Genomic DNA, 15,513 nt, shown 5'->3' with positions numbered 1-15,513 from the left:
TTAGAAATGGTTATTGAAGAATGTTCTCTTTTTAAAAGCTTAGTGCTAATTTTTTTATTGGTTTGTATATGTCTAGGTATAATGTTGACACTTCCAAACCTCAAGTCCTAAAGTATAATTACCATTGATTGGCCCCCATTGCATAATTATAGAAAATGTAGAGGATATATAGAAGTGAACCCAAGATATAATCTAGAAGAGGGCTTAAATTTTTTCCACTCATGATCCCTTTCCACCTAAGAAATTTTTATTCAACCCCAGGCATATAGATGTATAAAATAGGTATGCCAATCAAACATTTGCTGATGATAAATCCTAACTTCATGACCCCACATTCAGTTATATGACCCTAAGCAATTTAAGAAGTTTTGATCTAAGATCTAAAAGAAGCTTGTAAAGAGAAAATTAAGAATGGATACAGAGACAGTTCAGGTAAAGCTGATTGGGGATAAGAATGTGTAAAGATATCACAAGAAGAAGAGGGCTTTTTTATTGTTGCATTGTTTTGTTTTGCTTTTGCCTAGGACAGTAAAATGAAGAAAATAATAGAAAGAAATAAAAGAAAATAACAGTTTCATAAGCTTTTCTTTGTGAAAAAAAAATGTTATAAGCTTTAAAAAAGGCTTTAGAAATGTTGCATGAGGGCTCTCTTTCTACAATTCTATGATGCACAATCCCCACTAACTTCTGCACTGAAGGAGGCTGGGTGAACACAGATCTTATAGTCTAATTTAGATACTAGGCAAAGTGCTTTCTGAAACCATTATAAACAACTACATGGAGGACCATATCTCCTCTTCTCTTGCTATTGCCTCAGTCAAATTGAAACCTGGCAAAGACCTGCGTTTAAAAAGGCCAAGGCCTCTCATTGCACCCAGGGCTATCTCCAGTCATCCTGATCTATTATCTGGTCACTGGACCCAGATGGCTCTGGAGGGGAAAGTGAGGCAAGTAATCTTGTCACTTAAATCCAATTTACTTGCATGTCATGTAGTCCCTCTTTGATATCATGGTCTTCTTCGAGAACAAAGGATAAACAACAATCTCTACAATGTTCTGAACAAAACTATCCAGTAAATGTCACCAAGGGAAAAGGTCCTATTTTTTTTTTCTTTTGAATTGACCAAATCTCTACAGTATTTTGTCAGTCCTAACTTGGCTAAATTACTTCCAGAACATCCGGAAAGAGTGATGAGTATTTTGGGATTTGTTTTGTTTAGTTTTTAGTTTCCTGTTACTATTTCATCTTGCATAGAGATACTGAGAGATACATTTCATTCATAGGTCACCTATTTTCTGTTTCCTAAAATACTTATCTTGGCCATGTCCCTTGTGGGTGTGGGACCAGAGAATAAATCTTAAGCATAGGGAAGATTAAGTAAAATGTAAGTTATAGCTTCATGCTGTTTCTCCCTCCCTCCCTCCTCCTCCTCCTCCTCCTCCTCCTCCTCCCTTTCTCTGTCCTTTCTCCTCTTTCTCTCTCTCTCTCTCTCTCTCTCTCTCTCTCTCTCTCTCTCTCTCTCTCTCTCTCTCTCTCTCTCTCTCTCTCTCTCTCTCCTTTCCTTTCTCTCCCACACTCTCTTGGTCTGCTTCTCATTTCTCTTCAGACGTCTAAATGTTATTATATTAGTCTCTCTGTGTTCAGTTAGGTTATTTCCCTAAACATCATCATACCTTTAGCCTTGCAATTTTAGTTTGAACTAGGGATCATATTTTCTCACAATACTACTATGGTTAAAAATAGACATTTTATTTGGAAAAATAAATGTTCTGTCCTGTTCCTCTTCAATGTTCTTTCTCATCCCAACATCCTTGCATCGATGCTGCTGGCCCTATTTTGAGACTGCCTCTCATTGATATGTTATAAAGAGCTCAGGCTACAGATATTTGTTCAAAATTCCCAGCAAGGATAATAATACATTTTTTCAACAGCAGGATGTTTACAAATTGTTCTTATAATGCTTGTCATAACAATACCACTATTTAAAATGATTTTTATTTTAAATTTAACAAATAACAAAAAGAGAACATTTTCATTTGTAAAATAGATCATAAAAGAGGATTATATCTGAAAATGCAAATCCAAATTATTATTCAGCTTGCTTTTTTTTTGTCTATAATAATTTAAACTTGTTGCTTTCAAAGTTACCCTGATTATATATTTCTTTCTGAACTATCTTGAGTTCTCATATGCCTACTTATTAAAAAATGTGTCAATGACTTTCTTTTCTTTCTTTTTTGGATCCCCTATTTATAGTTTCCTTCTCCCTCCCTGAATACCTTATTCCTAAATAGAAAAAAGAAAAACATAATCTATATCATAAATAAGTATAATCAATAACTAAAAATGTGCACCTTGTTCTATACCTTTATCTATCCCGCCTCTATTAAGAGTTGAATAATATATTCCTCCTCGGTTTTCTAGCTTTATCATGGTTGTTTGTATTGGTTGGAATTTCTAAGTGTTTTAGAGATTTTTTTTTTACATTGGTGCTGTTATTATACAAAAGTTAATATGATGGCTAGAAACTGGAAGATGAATGGATGTCCATCAATTGGAGAATGGTTGGGTAAATTATGGTATATGAAGGTTATGGAATACTATTGCTCTGTAAGAAATGACCAACAGAGAGGCTTGGAGAGACTTACATGAACGGATGCTGAGTGAAACGAGCAGAACTAGGAGATCATTATACACTTCAACAATGATACTGTATGAGGATGTATTCTGATGGAAGTGGATATCTTCAACATAGAGAAGAGCTAATCCAATTCCAATTGATTAATGATGGACAGAATCAGCTACACCCAGAAAAGGAACACGAGAGCATTTTTTTGTTTGTTTTTCTTCCCAGATTATTTTTACCTTCTGAATAAAATTCTTCCTTTGCAACAACAACAACAACAACAAAATTCGGTTCTGCACATATATATTGTACCTAGGATATACTATAACATATTTAATATGTATGGGAATGCCTGCCATCTAGGGGAGGGGGTGGAGGGAAGAAAGGGAAAAATTCGGAACAGAAGGGAGTACAAGGGATAATGGTGTAAAAAAAATTACCTATGCATATGCACTGTCAAAAAAATGTTATAATTATAAAATTAATAAAAAAACATTAAATTCAACTATTATAAAAAAAAAGAAATGATGAACAGGTTGATTTCAGAAAAAAAGATCAATATGAAATAATGAAAATTGAAGTGAGCAGAGTAAGAAAAATATTATATACAAGATCACTATTTTTATTTTTATTTTTATAAAGCTTTTAATTTTAAAACATAAGTACAGATAATTTGACAACATTGACCTTTGCATAACCTTGTGTTTCAGATTTTCTCCTTCCCCCCGCCCTCTCCCCTAGATGGCAAGCAATCTAATATATGTTAAACATATTAAAATAAATGTTAAATCTAATATGTATAAACATATTTATACAATTCTCTTGCTGCACAAGAGAAATCAGATAAAAAAAAAAGACAATGAGTAAGAAAACAAAATTCAAGCAAATAACAAAAAGAGTGAGAATGATGTGATCCACATTCAGTTCCTACAGTCCTTTCTGGGTATAGTTGGCTCTCTTCATCACATGATCATTGGAACTGGCATCAGTTGGATGCCAATTATTGGAAAGAGTCACATTCATAGAATCACTATTTTTAGAAAAATAAATAATAATAGCCATGAGTACTAGATTAAATTAGATTAAATAAGAAGGAGCTATCAAGAAAGATGCCATCCACTTCCACAGAAAGAACTGATAAGTAGAAGTATGCACATTGTGATTCTACATATATTTATAAATTTGTGTCAAATGGTAGCCTTCTCCAGTGCAGGGTGGGAAGAACAGAGGGAGATGATTTAGAACTTTAAAATGTAACCAAAATAAATCATGGGGAAAAAAAAGTTATTATGAATCTTTATGTCTCACTTGCATGTTATGGCATCACCTCCCTGGTATTATGGTCATGTTTAAGAATGAAGGACAAACAACAACCTCACTCTGAAACTCATTGGTCATTTCTTTCAGGGCAATAATATTCCCTTATTTTCATGTTTTAGTGATGTGTTTAGTATCATATTACCTAGCTTCCCTCAAATGAGAGGCAATTCTTTCCTTTGTTTTGATTCAATAAAAGAGTTGCTATTTAAATTTTTGTACACATAGCTCCTTTCTTCTTTCTCTAATTAAGATTATTATACCTCACCTTAATAGTTGAGTTATGTTATTGGACTAAAATTTATGTAGAGTTTTGTGACTTGTATTGCATAGTTCCAAAATGCTCTCTAGAAAGGCTGGACCAATTTGTAACTCTATGATTAGCAGTGTCTACAATCTTTCAAAAAGTTGTAATTTTCACCTCCGTTTTTTTTTTTTGTTTTTTTTTTTTTAATCATTACTTTCGCTAATTTGGAAAGTAGGTAGTACTGTGGATAGAGTACAGGGCCTGGAATCAGTAAAAATGGATTCCAAATCTGACCTCAGATACTAGTTCGATAGCTCTGAGTAAGTCATTTAACCCCTGCCTATACAAAACTGTAAAAGAAATATCTTTGCCAAGAAAATCCCATGCTCCACCAAGTCATGAAGAGTTGGCTATGACTGAACAACAATCACAACAATTTGGTAAGTATGACGTGAAAACTCAAAAGTTGTTTAAATGTACATTTCTTAAATTATTTGTGATTTAGGACATTTGTTCTTATACCTGTTAATCATTTTGATTTCTTTCTTTGAGAACTGCTTCTTTATATCCTCTGACTATTCATCTATTGAGAAATAGCTACTCTTATTTATTGAATCACTTTATTTAATATGGATATCAGTATTTTATCAGGGAGGCTTTTTGCAAGGTATCCCTCCCCTCAGTTAGCTATTTCTCTCCTAATTTTAACCATATTAATTTTATTTGTGCAAACCCTTTATAATTTTATGTACTAAAATTGACCATTTTTCTTCTATTATCTTCTCTACCCCTTATTTCATCACAAATTTTCTCCCCATTCACATGCAATATCTTACTCCTCTAATTTTTGGTGATTTGGCATTTTATATTAAAGTCATATATTCATTTGGACATTATTTTGGTATATAGCATAAGATCTTGGTCTAAACCCAATTTCTTCCAGATTGATATCCAGTTATCTCAGCATTTGCAAAAGTGGCTATTTTGTTTCTTCTTTCACTATACTTAATCTCTCTTTTTTTTCCTTGTCTGATTGTGAGTAATTACTTCTAATATTATGTTAAATAATAAACGTAGTACTAAAGATCATTTCTTGGCCCTCACCTCATTAGAGATAAATTTATCACCATTATATATAAAATGCTAACTCTTTTTTATATATATATATATATATATATATATATATATATATATATATATATATATATATATATATATATATATATTTATAATATTATCCCTTATATTCATTTTTTCAAATTATCCCCTCCCTCCCTCCACTCCCTCCCCCCATGACAGGTAATCCCATACATTTTACATGTGTTACAATATAACCTAGACACAATATATGTGTGTAAATCCCATTTTCTTGTTGCACATTATTAGCTTCCGAAGGTATAAGTAACCTGGGTAGATAGACAGTAGTGATAACAATTTACATTCACTTCCCAGTGTTCCTTCTCTGGGTGTAGTTATTTCTGTCCATCATTGATCAACTGGAAGTGAGTTGGATCTTCTTTATGTTGAAGATATCCACTTCCATCAGAATACATCTTCATACAGCATTGAAGTGTACAGAGATCTTCTGGTTCTGTTCATTTCACTCAGCATCAGTTGATGTAAGTCTCTCCAACCCTCTCTGTATTCGTCCTGCTGGTCATTTCTTACAGAGCATTAATATTCCATAACCTTCATATACCATAATTTACCCAACCATTCTCCAATTGATGGGCATCCATTCAACTTCCAGTTTCTAGCCACAACAAAAAGAGCTGCCACAAACATTTTGGTACATACAGGTCCCTTTCCGCTCTTTAGTATTTCTTTGGGATATAATCCCAATAACAGCAATGCTGGGTCAAAGGGTATGCACAGTTTGATAACTTTTTGGGCATAGTTCCATATTGTTTTCCAGAATGGCCAGATTCTTTCACAACTCCACCAACAATGTATCAGTGTCCCAGTTTTCCCACATCCCCTCCAACATTCATCATTATTTGTTCCTGTCATCTTAGCTAATCTGACAGGTGTGTAGTGGTATCTCAGAGTTGTCTTAATTTGCATTTCTCTGATCAGTAGTGATTTGGAACACTCTTTCATATGAGTGGAAATAGTTTCAATTTCATCATCTGAGAATTGTCTGTTCATATTCTTTGACCATTTATCAATTGGAGAATGGTTTGATTTCTTATAAATTGGGATCAGTTCTCTATATATTTTGGAAATGAGGCCTTTGTCAGAACCTTTACTTTTAAAAATATAAAATGCTAACTCTTGATATTAGGTAGATACTAGTTGCTATATTAAGGCAGGTAGATGGCATGGTGGATACAGTGCCCAGCCTGGAATTAGGAAGACTGACTTTCCTAAATTCAGATGTAGTCTCAGATACTTGCTAGTTCTGTGATCCTGGGTGGGCCACTTATCCTGTTTGCCTCAGTTGCTTCACCTATAAAATAAGCTGAAAAAAGAAATGTCCAACTACTCCAGTAATTTTTCCGAGAAAATCCTAAATGGGGTCATAAGAAGTTGGATACAACTAAAAGTGACTGAGCAACAAATCTGCCGTATTAAATAAAGGTCTATTTATTCTTTACTATTTAATTGAAATGGATGTTATATTTTGTTTCAAAAGGTTTTTCTATATTTATTGATGTAATTATGTGATTTTGATTGCTTTCTTATTTAGTTCTATTATATTCATGCTTTTTCCTACCCTAAATTCCTATTATAAATCCTATTTGATTATATTGTATCATTTTTATGCATTACTGAAGACTCTTTGATAATATTTCATATTCAAATTTTTGTTTATTCATTAGGCACACAAGGTATACTTGTCCTTTTTTTGACTTGTTGCTCCCTTGTTTTGATAGCAAAACCATATTTGCATTACAGAAGTATTACACTATCCTTTCTTTTCCAATTTTTGCAGATAGTTTATGTGATGTTGGAATTGATTATTGATTGAATTAATTGAACAATTTATCTGGTCTTAGGGTCTTTTAGAGTTCATCTATGAATTGTTTAGTATCTTTTCAGTCTTTTGGATCATGTAAATTCTTTTTTTTATTCTTTTCATCCAGTTGCTTAATTTTTTTTAAAGGTATGCACACCCTTCATTCAAATTGTCAGGTTGGGGGGGGGCGTACACTTAAGTAAAAGTATTTCTAGTAATTTCCTTTATTTCTTCTTTGTCTTGATTTTCTTCCATTTCATTTTTACTTCAAGATTTCTTTTTCCTTTAAAAAAAGAACAGATTGGCTAATGGGTTACCTATTCTACTTTTTAATAATCTCCTATTTTTATTTATCAATTCAGTAAATTTTTTTTGTTTGTTTAACCACATAATTTCCTGATTTCCTTTTAATACTTAATTTGATTAAAAAATTTACTAGCTTTTTCTGGAATTTTTAAAAAATTGTTTGTTGGGAGGGAGCTAAGTTTTCTTTTATATAACACTTTTAAACCCCTATATCATATTTCTATCATTATTTGTAGTTACTTTATTTGAAGCTTTGTTTATATAAAAGATGTGGAGATCTTTTATTCTTTGTTTGGGTCCTGAAGGTCTGTAGTTCCATAATATTTCTTTATCAATGCTGTTTATTTGTATTTACTCCTTTTTCCATCCTAATTCTCCAAATTGGGCCACTGTGTCTGAGTCAGCCTATGTTCATTTCTGGAAGGAATAGTGAGAATTATTTTTATTGCTCTTTGTAATCTGGGTTCTAAGTAATGAGCCATAGTCAAGATATGATTAGGAATGTCACAAGCTTCTCCAGAAAGCATACTAAGCAGATAGTAAAAGGATGGCCTGTATTTGGGTAGTCTGATGCAGGGAACGCCATCCACTTTGACTCCTAGCTCAATAGTCTTCTTTCTGGATCAGAAAGACAAACTACAGACTTCCTCGAGTTGACTCTGGTCCAATATGGCTTTATTAAACTGTGCTCCTTAGCTGCACTTTTCTGGCTGGATGCATTCTGAAGGAACCACAGACATCTATTTCTTTATATAGACTTGGATTAGCAAAATTCACTTCATGTAGTTTCTCCCTGGATTCTTCATCATATAAAATTGAACAAATTTGTCAATGTTATTATAATGATTCATTTTCATTAAAAGTAATGGAAAACTACATTTGGACTTTATTATATAAATGTTTATGTTATTTTTAAAAATTACTCTGGCCTATCAAGTTAAGGAGAGCAGCTGGACAAGGTCAAATATACAATGAAAATATCAGTTCAGATGACAGACACAGTCTTGAAAATATTGAAGGATTATTTTACTAGGTGTCTGAGAATGGGTAAGATAACAAAATAATGGGGGGAAATTACAGATAATGTTAACATCCTCCCCAAAGTGGCTGAGAAAACATCAGTAACAACAATTTATATGCCTTTTTTTCATCTTTATAAAAGTGATCTATATGTATATTAAAAATGTATATTCTCATTGAATTGACAATGAAAAAGAGAGCAGCTGCCATTAGTTTTATATTAGATTGTATTTTTTTTATAATCACATAATTGACACACAAAAGCACAAAGAATAATCAAAAAATCACTTTTCTGTGTTTATTATTTATTAATTACAAAATATCATTTGATTTAATAGAGCACAAAGAAGATTTAAATGCTCATCTTCAACAAGGAGTCACTCATGTATCTATTAAAATATACAAAATTCTTTGATATATATATAACTATAGAGAGCAAAGGGTAGGATGAATAGAATACTTACTGAGTCTAGAGTCAGGAAGAACTGTGTTCAAATCCAGTCTCAGACACTTTCTAACTGCATGACCCTGGGTAATGTCACTTTCCTCAATTACAAATGAGCATAATAGCATATATTTCAAAAGGTTAAGAGGATCATCTGAGATAATATTTGTAAAAGAACTTAACACTGTAGCTGATACATTTCAACAACCACCTATTAACATACATTAAGATTCAAACTAATGCATTGTTTGCTTGTCAAAAGTATTTTCCAATATCCTAGACAATATCATGCATATGATCCAAATGTAAGAAGTTATGATATAGCTTCTCCAGATACATCTTTTTTTCTAATCCTATTTTGCATTAAATTCTAGAAAGTTCTTTAAAACCCCCTTAATAATATTTGATATTATTCTGAAAAACTACATAGGAAAAATTAAATGGATGAAAAATAATTAATGTCCAGAATATGACACAGTAGAATAGTCAGTCCATTGAGTCATTAGAGCAACATGTAAATTTGGGACAGATCTGTGGATGAATAATACATTGATTTCAAATTTAAACAGAAGGAAGAGAATAGTTTAGGTTGCATTTGGAAAATTGGAGCATTTTTAATGACCATAGGATGCTACCTCATTCAGATGCATGTTTCTTTTTAATTTTAAGTAGTATTTTATTTTTCCAAATACAAATAGTTTTCAACATATATATAATATATATATATGCATGTATATATATATAACATATACAATTCTTTTAAATATATTTCCATATTTATCATGTTGTGCAAGAAAAAGGGGGGAAAATCAAGAAAAAAAGACAAACAAAAAGGTGAAAATATACTTCAATCTACATTGAGTCTCTATAGTTCTCTCTTTGGATGACATGGCGTTTTCCACCCCAAATCTAATGGAATTGCCTTTATTCACCTCATTGGTGATAAGACCCAAGTACATTGCAGTTTATCATTACATAATTTTCTTGTTACTGTGTACAGTGTTTTCTTGGCTCTGCTCACTTCACTCAGCATCAGTTCATATAAGTCTTCCCAGGTGTTCTGAAATCAGTCTGAATCATTTCTTATGGAACAAAAATATTTCATTACACTCACATACCATAATTTACTCAGCCATTTCCAATTGATGGGCATCCATCAATTTCTAGTTCCTTGCTACTTCAGAAAAGATTGCTACAAACATTTTTGCACATGTGGTTCCCTTTTCCTCCTTTAAAGATTTCTTGAGGATACAGACCCAGTAGTGTTTCTGCTGGATCAAAGAGTAAGCATAGTTTTATACACTTTGAACATAATTCCACGTCATTCTCCAGAATGGTTGTATTATTTTGATGCAGTTTGAATGGTATCAATTCCTAGTGGTCTAGAGATTAGTGGCAATAAGAGAGTTATTAAGAATCCCCTTTAAATCAGCCGCAGGTTTTAGGAGTGAAAGAATTCATTTATTCCCAAATATTAGTTGCAAAATGAAAGTTTATTGTTTGTTAGATAGAAATCAATTTACCAAGAGACTGACTTCTATAGTGGCAGATCTATTGGAAATGCTTTCTCAGGGGACAGAAGGTCCTGGCAGCTAAGTGAGCTTCTAGGTTCATCTGTAAAGACTTTAGTGCAGGTAAGCTATTGAATATATTTAGTCAGGGCTGGTACAGCCCTTGCTGGTCAGACCAGGTCGGGAGGCTGGGACAACCTGGATCTTCTATTGGAATTAACAGCACTTCACAGAGGTGCTTTTTCACCAGGATTTCTAAATGAATCAAAGACTCTGGCATCCTGGAAAGATAACTTATCTAGGGGGATATGCCTTCCCCAGGAGGATCCCAAAGGGATCAAAGATCAAAAGGAAATACAGTTTCTTAAAAGGACCGCATTTTAGACACACACACACACACACACACACACACACACACACACACACACACACACAAAATTTTTTTTTAACAAAAATGTTGTTTTTAGAAATGCTATATGTTTACAAATCTTGAAACATAGTACACAATCTCTTAAGTCCACCCACTTCCTTAACAATTACCTTGATGCCCAAATTGGAGAGTTTGTATGGGAATAACTTCTGCCCTGGTCACCAATCACCTGACTAGTGAATGACTGCCTCCCTTGAACTGATAGTTCATGAAAGTATTTCTTCCATAACATTTTCTTATCTACTATCATAGCTCCTCCGTATGGAAGCCAAAATGATCAAATCAACCAACTGTTTCACTCTTCCTACATGGTGTATGTGAGTCTCTGCCCCTATAACTTGTTTTAACCTCTCTTTTTCTGGGGCAGTTCTCTTAAGTAACTGTCCTGTGATGCTAATAATGCATATGTGTAAGGAAATATAACTCCTGATTATTTAAAAAAAAAACCACAGAGCACATAATATTATATACACTTATGAAAATGAGGTTGAGAGAAGCAAATAAGGACTTTTGAATAGTGGATATGAGATTACCCTAGAAGTACATCCAGGAAAGGAGGCTTGCCCTCAAAATGTCCCTTGATTCCCAGTGCCTGAAATCTTAGAGTATGCTAAGCAGTTATATTGCTCTCATTCTTTTTGGGGTTGAATTGAGATCTTATCTTGCTCCCAGCTGATGAGTCCATTTGCTTTTCTATATTCTTTGTTCTATTCCCATTAACTTAATTTTCCTAAGATCTGATAATTATTTCGTTTGATAAGATCTCTTAACCATTCATGATAATTTTTAGGCCACTAGTTTTTGGTTGAAGGAATCTAAGTTGGGGTTAGTAAGCTAAGTATAACTATCACATTGAGAATAATCAGGAAAAAGTATTTTTATTCTTAACCTTTTACACCCTTAACCCCAGAATGAGGATATTTTTATGTGTAATAGAGACATATATATTGAATCTGATAGTCTCCTTAGAGGTGGGAATATGTATGAAAGTCTTATATCTTGCCTACCCCATGGCAAGACTAATAGCAGAGTGCAGCCCTCCATTTTCTCCCCACAAAAACCAGAAATCACAATCACCTTTGCAGCCAGTATCTCTGTTAAAGGCCCTTTTTTCAACTAGATAGAAAAGTGAGTCAAATTTATAAGAACATAAGTCATTAGCCAAGTGACAAATGATCAAAGGATATGAACAACCAATTTTCAGACAAAGAAATCAAAGATATCTATATACACACATACATATGAAAAAATACTCTCAATCACTATTGATTAGAGAAATGTTCATTGTAATAACTCTGAGGTAACATTTCATACCTATCATATTGCTAATGTGACAAAAAAGGAAAATGATACATGTTGGAGGGGATGTGGGAAAACTGTTGGTAGAGTTGTGAACTGATCCAGTGGATCAGATCTCCAGCTGATGGAGATCAATTTGGAATTATGTCCAAAGGGCTATATAAGTGTGCATCCTCTTTGATTCAGGAATACCACTGCTAGCTCTGTATCCTGAAGAAAAACTTTTTAAAGGGAAAAGGATCTATTTGTTTGAAAATATTTATACCAGCTATTTTTGTGGTAACTAAGAATTGAAAATGGAGGAAATGCCTATCAATCAATTGGGCATCATGTTGTGGCATATAATTATGATGGAATGTTATTGTGCCATAAGAAATGACAAACAGGATGATTTCCAAAAAATCTGAAAGACTTATTTGAGCTTATGCAAAGTGAAGTGAGAAGAATCAGGAGAATGTTTTATACAGTACAATGAAGAACTGTAATTGTCTTACTTTCTCAGCAATACACTGATCATCCCAAAGGACTCATGATGAAGCATGCTTTTTTTCTCCCTTCCTTCCTCTCCCTCTCCCTCTCCCTCTCTTTCTCCCTCTCCTTCCCTCCCCCCCCCCTCTCTCTAGTTGGGATAGAGCATTGGGCTTTTCTGTTTTCTCTTATTCTGCCATCTTAAGGACAATTCACTGACACTATTGATATGATGTAGTTCTTAAGGAGGATACAGCAATAATCTTAAGGCTAGTTAACCTGGGAGTGCCACAAACTGTGCTGGCTATCAGAAAACAATCTGTTTGACAGTAATAGCAAAGTTTCTGAGATAATAATGAGGTGCATACCAAACCCACCCTTTAACTCCATTTATAAGACCACTCTTCAATTCTACCTCTAAGCCATAAAATTAGCATATTGATGAGATGAGGCACCTAATCTCTCATTTTTTTTCTTGTAAATTCATCTTCTTGCTTCTGGTGCTTTACTAAATTCTTTTGGAACTTAGCCCACTTCAACTGGTGTTACAATAAACTTTGCTCCTTGATTTGTAGATGAGTTCAAGTCTACAAATTCTTTTGAGACACCTCTTGACACTGGTCTGTGACTCCAATCTTTTGGGGTCTCCTTCTGAATCTCAACCTTATCATCTGCATATTTATCCTGTTGTATGTCTTATTTGTACATAGTTATATTCTCCCCCACTATTAGACTTAGAGCTCCTTAAGAACAGAGACTGTTTTTTGCCTTTCTTTGTATTCCTAGAGCTCAGTATAGTACCTGGCACTTAGTAGGCACTTAATAAATGTTTACTGATTGTGGGACTAATTAGTAAAAGCCTAAATTCTTTTCTAGTTAATTTTTAAAAGTCTAGGGAATTGTGTTGTTTATGCAATTCAATATACTCTATTTTTAGTACATTGTCCCTAGAGAAATTTACTAATTTAAGACAACAGATCACAAATCCTACCTCTCTTCCTCTCCTACACTTCCCCTCTCCCCCAAACACATTTTGGATCATTAGCATGTTTGTACTCCAGTAATAAGTCTATCTTATACTTAGCAGTTTTACAGGTATCATATCACCATGTGGCATTATCTCCCTAGAGATAAAGCCTTAATTGCCCTAGAAAACATGTTTTTGTAACTAAAGATTTCATTATTTAGGATATACTTTTATTGACACTTGGATAAGCACTAGAAGCACAGTGGATTGGTAGGAAGAATACTGAATTTGGACTTAAATTCAACTCACAGCTCTTCTTCCTCATGTATAAGGACATGTTAAACAGGCTCTGTGAGCCTCAATTTCTTCATCAATAGAATGGGGACCCCTTTTCCAAAATAATTCTTATTTGCATACAAACATTGGTGATTTTAAAAAATTATAGTAGTTATTTTTTTTAGCATGCAATAGTTATTTAAATGCAACTTAGACAACTTTGCTATTGAGACTTTTTTTTTTTTTTTTTGGAGATGGTAGAGTAATGCTAATGCTTAGATTCTTAGGCTAAATAAAAGCTGAGGGCAGCCTTGTCAGCCCTTCCAGACCCATGCAAAACTGTGAAGTAAGGACAAAAGGACTTCATCTTTGGAGCATTTCTAACTCACAACTTCTTATAATAGGCTTTAATACTGGTTCCTATTTTCAGCAGGGTCTTGATCCCAACCTAACTGAGATTGAGATGAGAATCTTGTCAATTATTGATAAGGAATAAGAATGAATTAAATAATATTTGTAAAGTGCTTTATGATGTAAACGATTGAGAGTTCGATGGGTTGATACAGGACAGTTATTTTTCTTAGAAGGGTTTGATACTTATAGTATTATTTTTCTTTTCATTAATGCTTTAATGTGAAAAGGAGGCAAGATAAATGTTTTTAATTGAGTTGAATAAAAATGAATTGAATGTTAAATTGGATAGCTTTTTCCTACCTGATCCTGCCTTTTATGAAATTCATATATTACTTTTTCCTTAAGGAATTTTGGGGTAGACTGTTCATGCTAATTCTATCCCTAGTCTTAATGATTGCTGTGATGAGTTCACAGGTCCTAGGAATTTGCAAAGATTAATTCTCACTTATTATTTTAGCAATGATGTAAAGCATGGCACTGATCACTCTTCATCAATATAGCTTGACATGAGCAATATGATTGGTTCTTCCTTTCTGCTAATGAGCATCTCTGTTTCCTCTGTTTTCTTTTTTAAGAATTGAAAAATGCAGGCTTTATTCTTCCCTGTCATTAGCTTTCAGAAAATTCAATTAAAACAATCCCAACTTTCCTTCTCTTGTTTGTTCTAGAAGGAAACTCTCTGGAAGAGTCCTGCCAAGGCCTTCCACCTGTGGAAGAAGGAGATAGAAGAATTAGTCTGATTATGGAGTTATCTACACAAGTGTCACTACAAACAGAGAAGATTAATCAGTTAGAAGAAGTTTTAGAGGAAAAGGAAAAGAAGATACAGCAGCTGGAAGCAGAGCAAGCATCTGCAATGGTCAAAATTGAAAACCTTCCAGAAGCACCAAGTGCTTGTAATGATAACTATACTTTTATGGACATTGATGACAATTTGTAAAGATTGCTTAGTAAGCAGACAATAAAAGTTTATTAAGTCACCAAGCTAGACAGCAACCTGAAGTAGCCTCACTATGTATCAGTCTCAAGGTCAAGAGAATCTGTTGGAAAGATAGGGGAAAGGGCTAAGAAGCAAATGCAAAAGTCTGCCTTTGAATCCCCCCATAATATAGCTAGCATCAATCTGCAGGATCTAGGAAGGCAGGCTTTCAATCAGAGTTCTAATGATGTTTGTAAATCATTAGCCAGGTTTCAGTGACAGTAGGGCATGTAGGGGGAGAGAGACAC

At 33.6% G+C, this 15,513-nt stretch overlaps 1 protein-coding gene across 8 annotated transcripts in view; it reads left to right on the top strand.

The window, feature by feature from the left end:
* The window catches only part of CCDC192 (coiled-coil domain containing 192), a 323,587-nt gene extending 308,317 nt beyond the window's left edge, over positions 1-15,270 (top strand). For 7 of the 8 annotated variants that reach the window (XR_012484650.1, XM_074281454.1, XM_074281451.1 and 4 more), the window contains one exon: positions 14,955-15,270. Coding sequence is in view for 7 of the 8 variants with exons in the window: in XM_074281454.1 (XP_074137555.1) it covers positions 14,955-15,226 (272 nt within the window). In the remaining variant the exon portion in view is untranslated. The remainder of the gene's footprint in view (positions 1-14,954) is intronic. The other variant, XM_074281452.1, reaches the window with a different exon arrangement.
* Positions 15,271-15,513: the final 243 nt, after the last annotated feature.

This window comes from Sminthopsis crassicaudata, chromosome 1, assembly GCF_048593235.1.
Source record: "Sminthopsis crassicaudata isolate SCR6 chromosome 1, ASM4859323v1, whole genome shotgun sequence".
In the NCBI taxonomy this organism is placed as follows: Eukaryota; Metazoa; Chordata; class Mammalia; order Dasyuromorphia; family Dasyuridae; genus Sminthopsis; species Sminthopsis crassicaudata.
The sequence above is the reverse complement of the archived record's forward strand: the minus strand, read 5'-3'. Positions and strand labels throughout refer to the sequence as shown.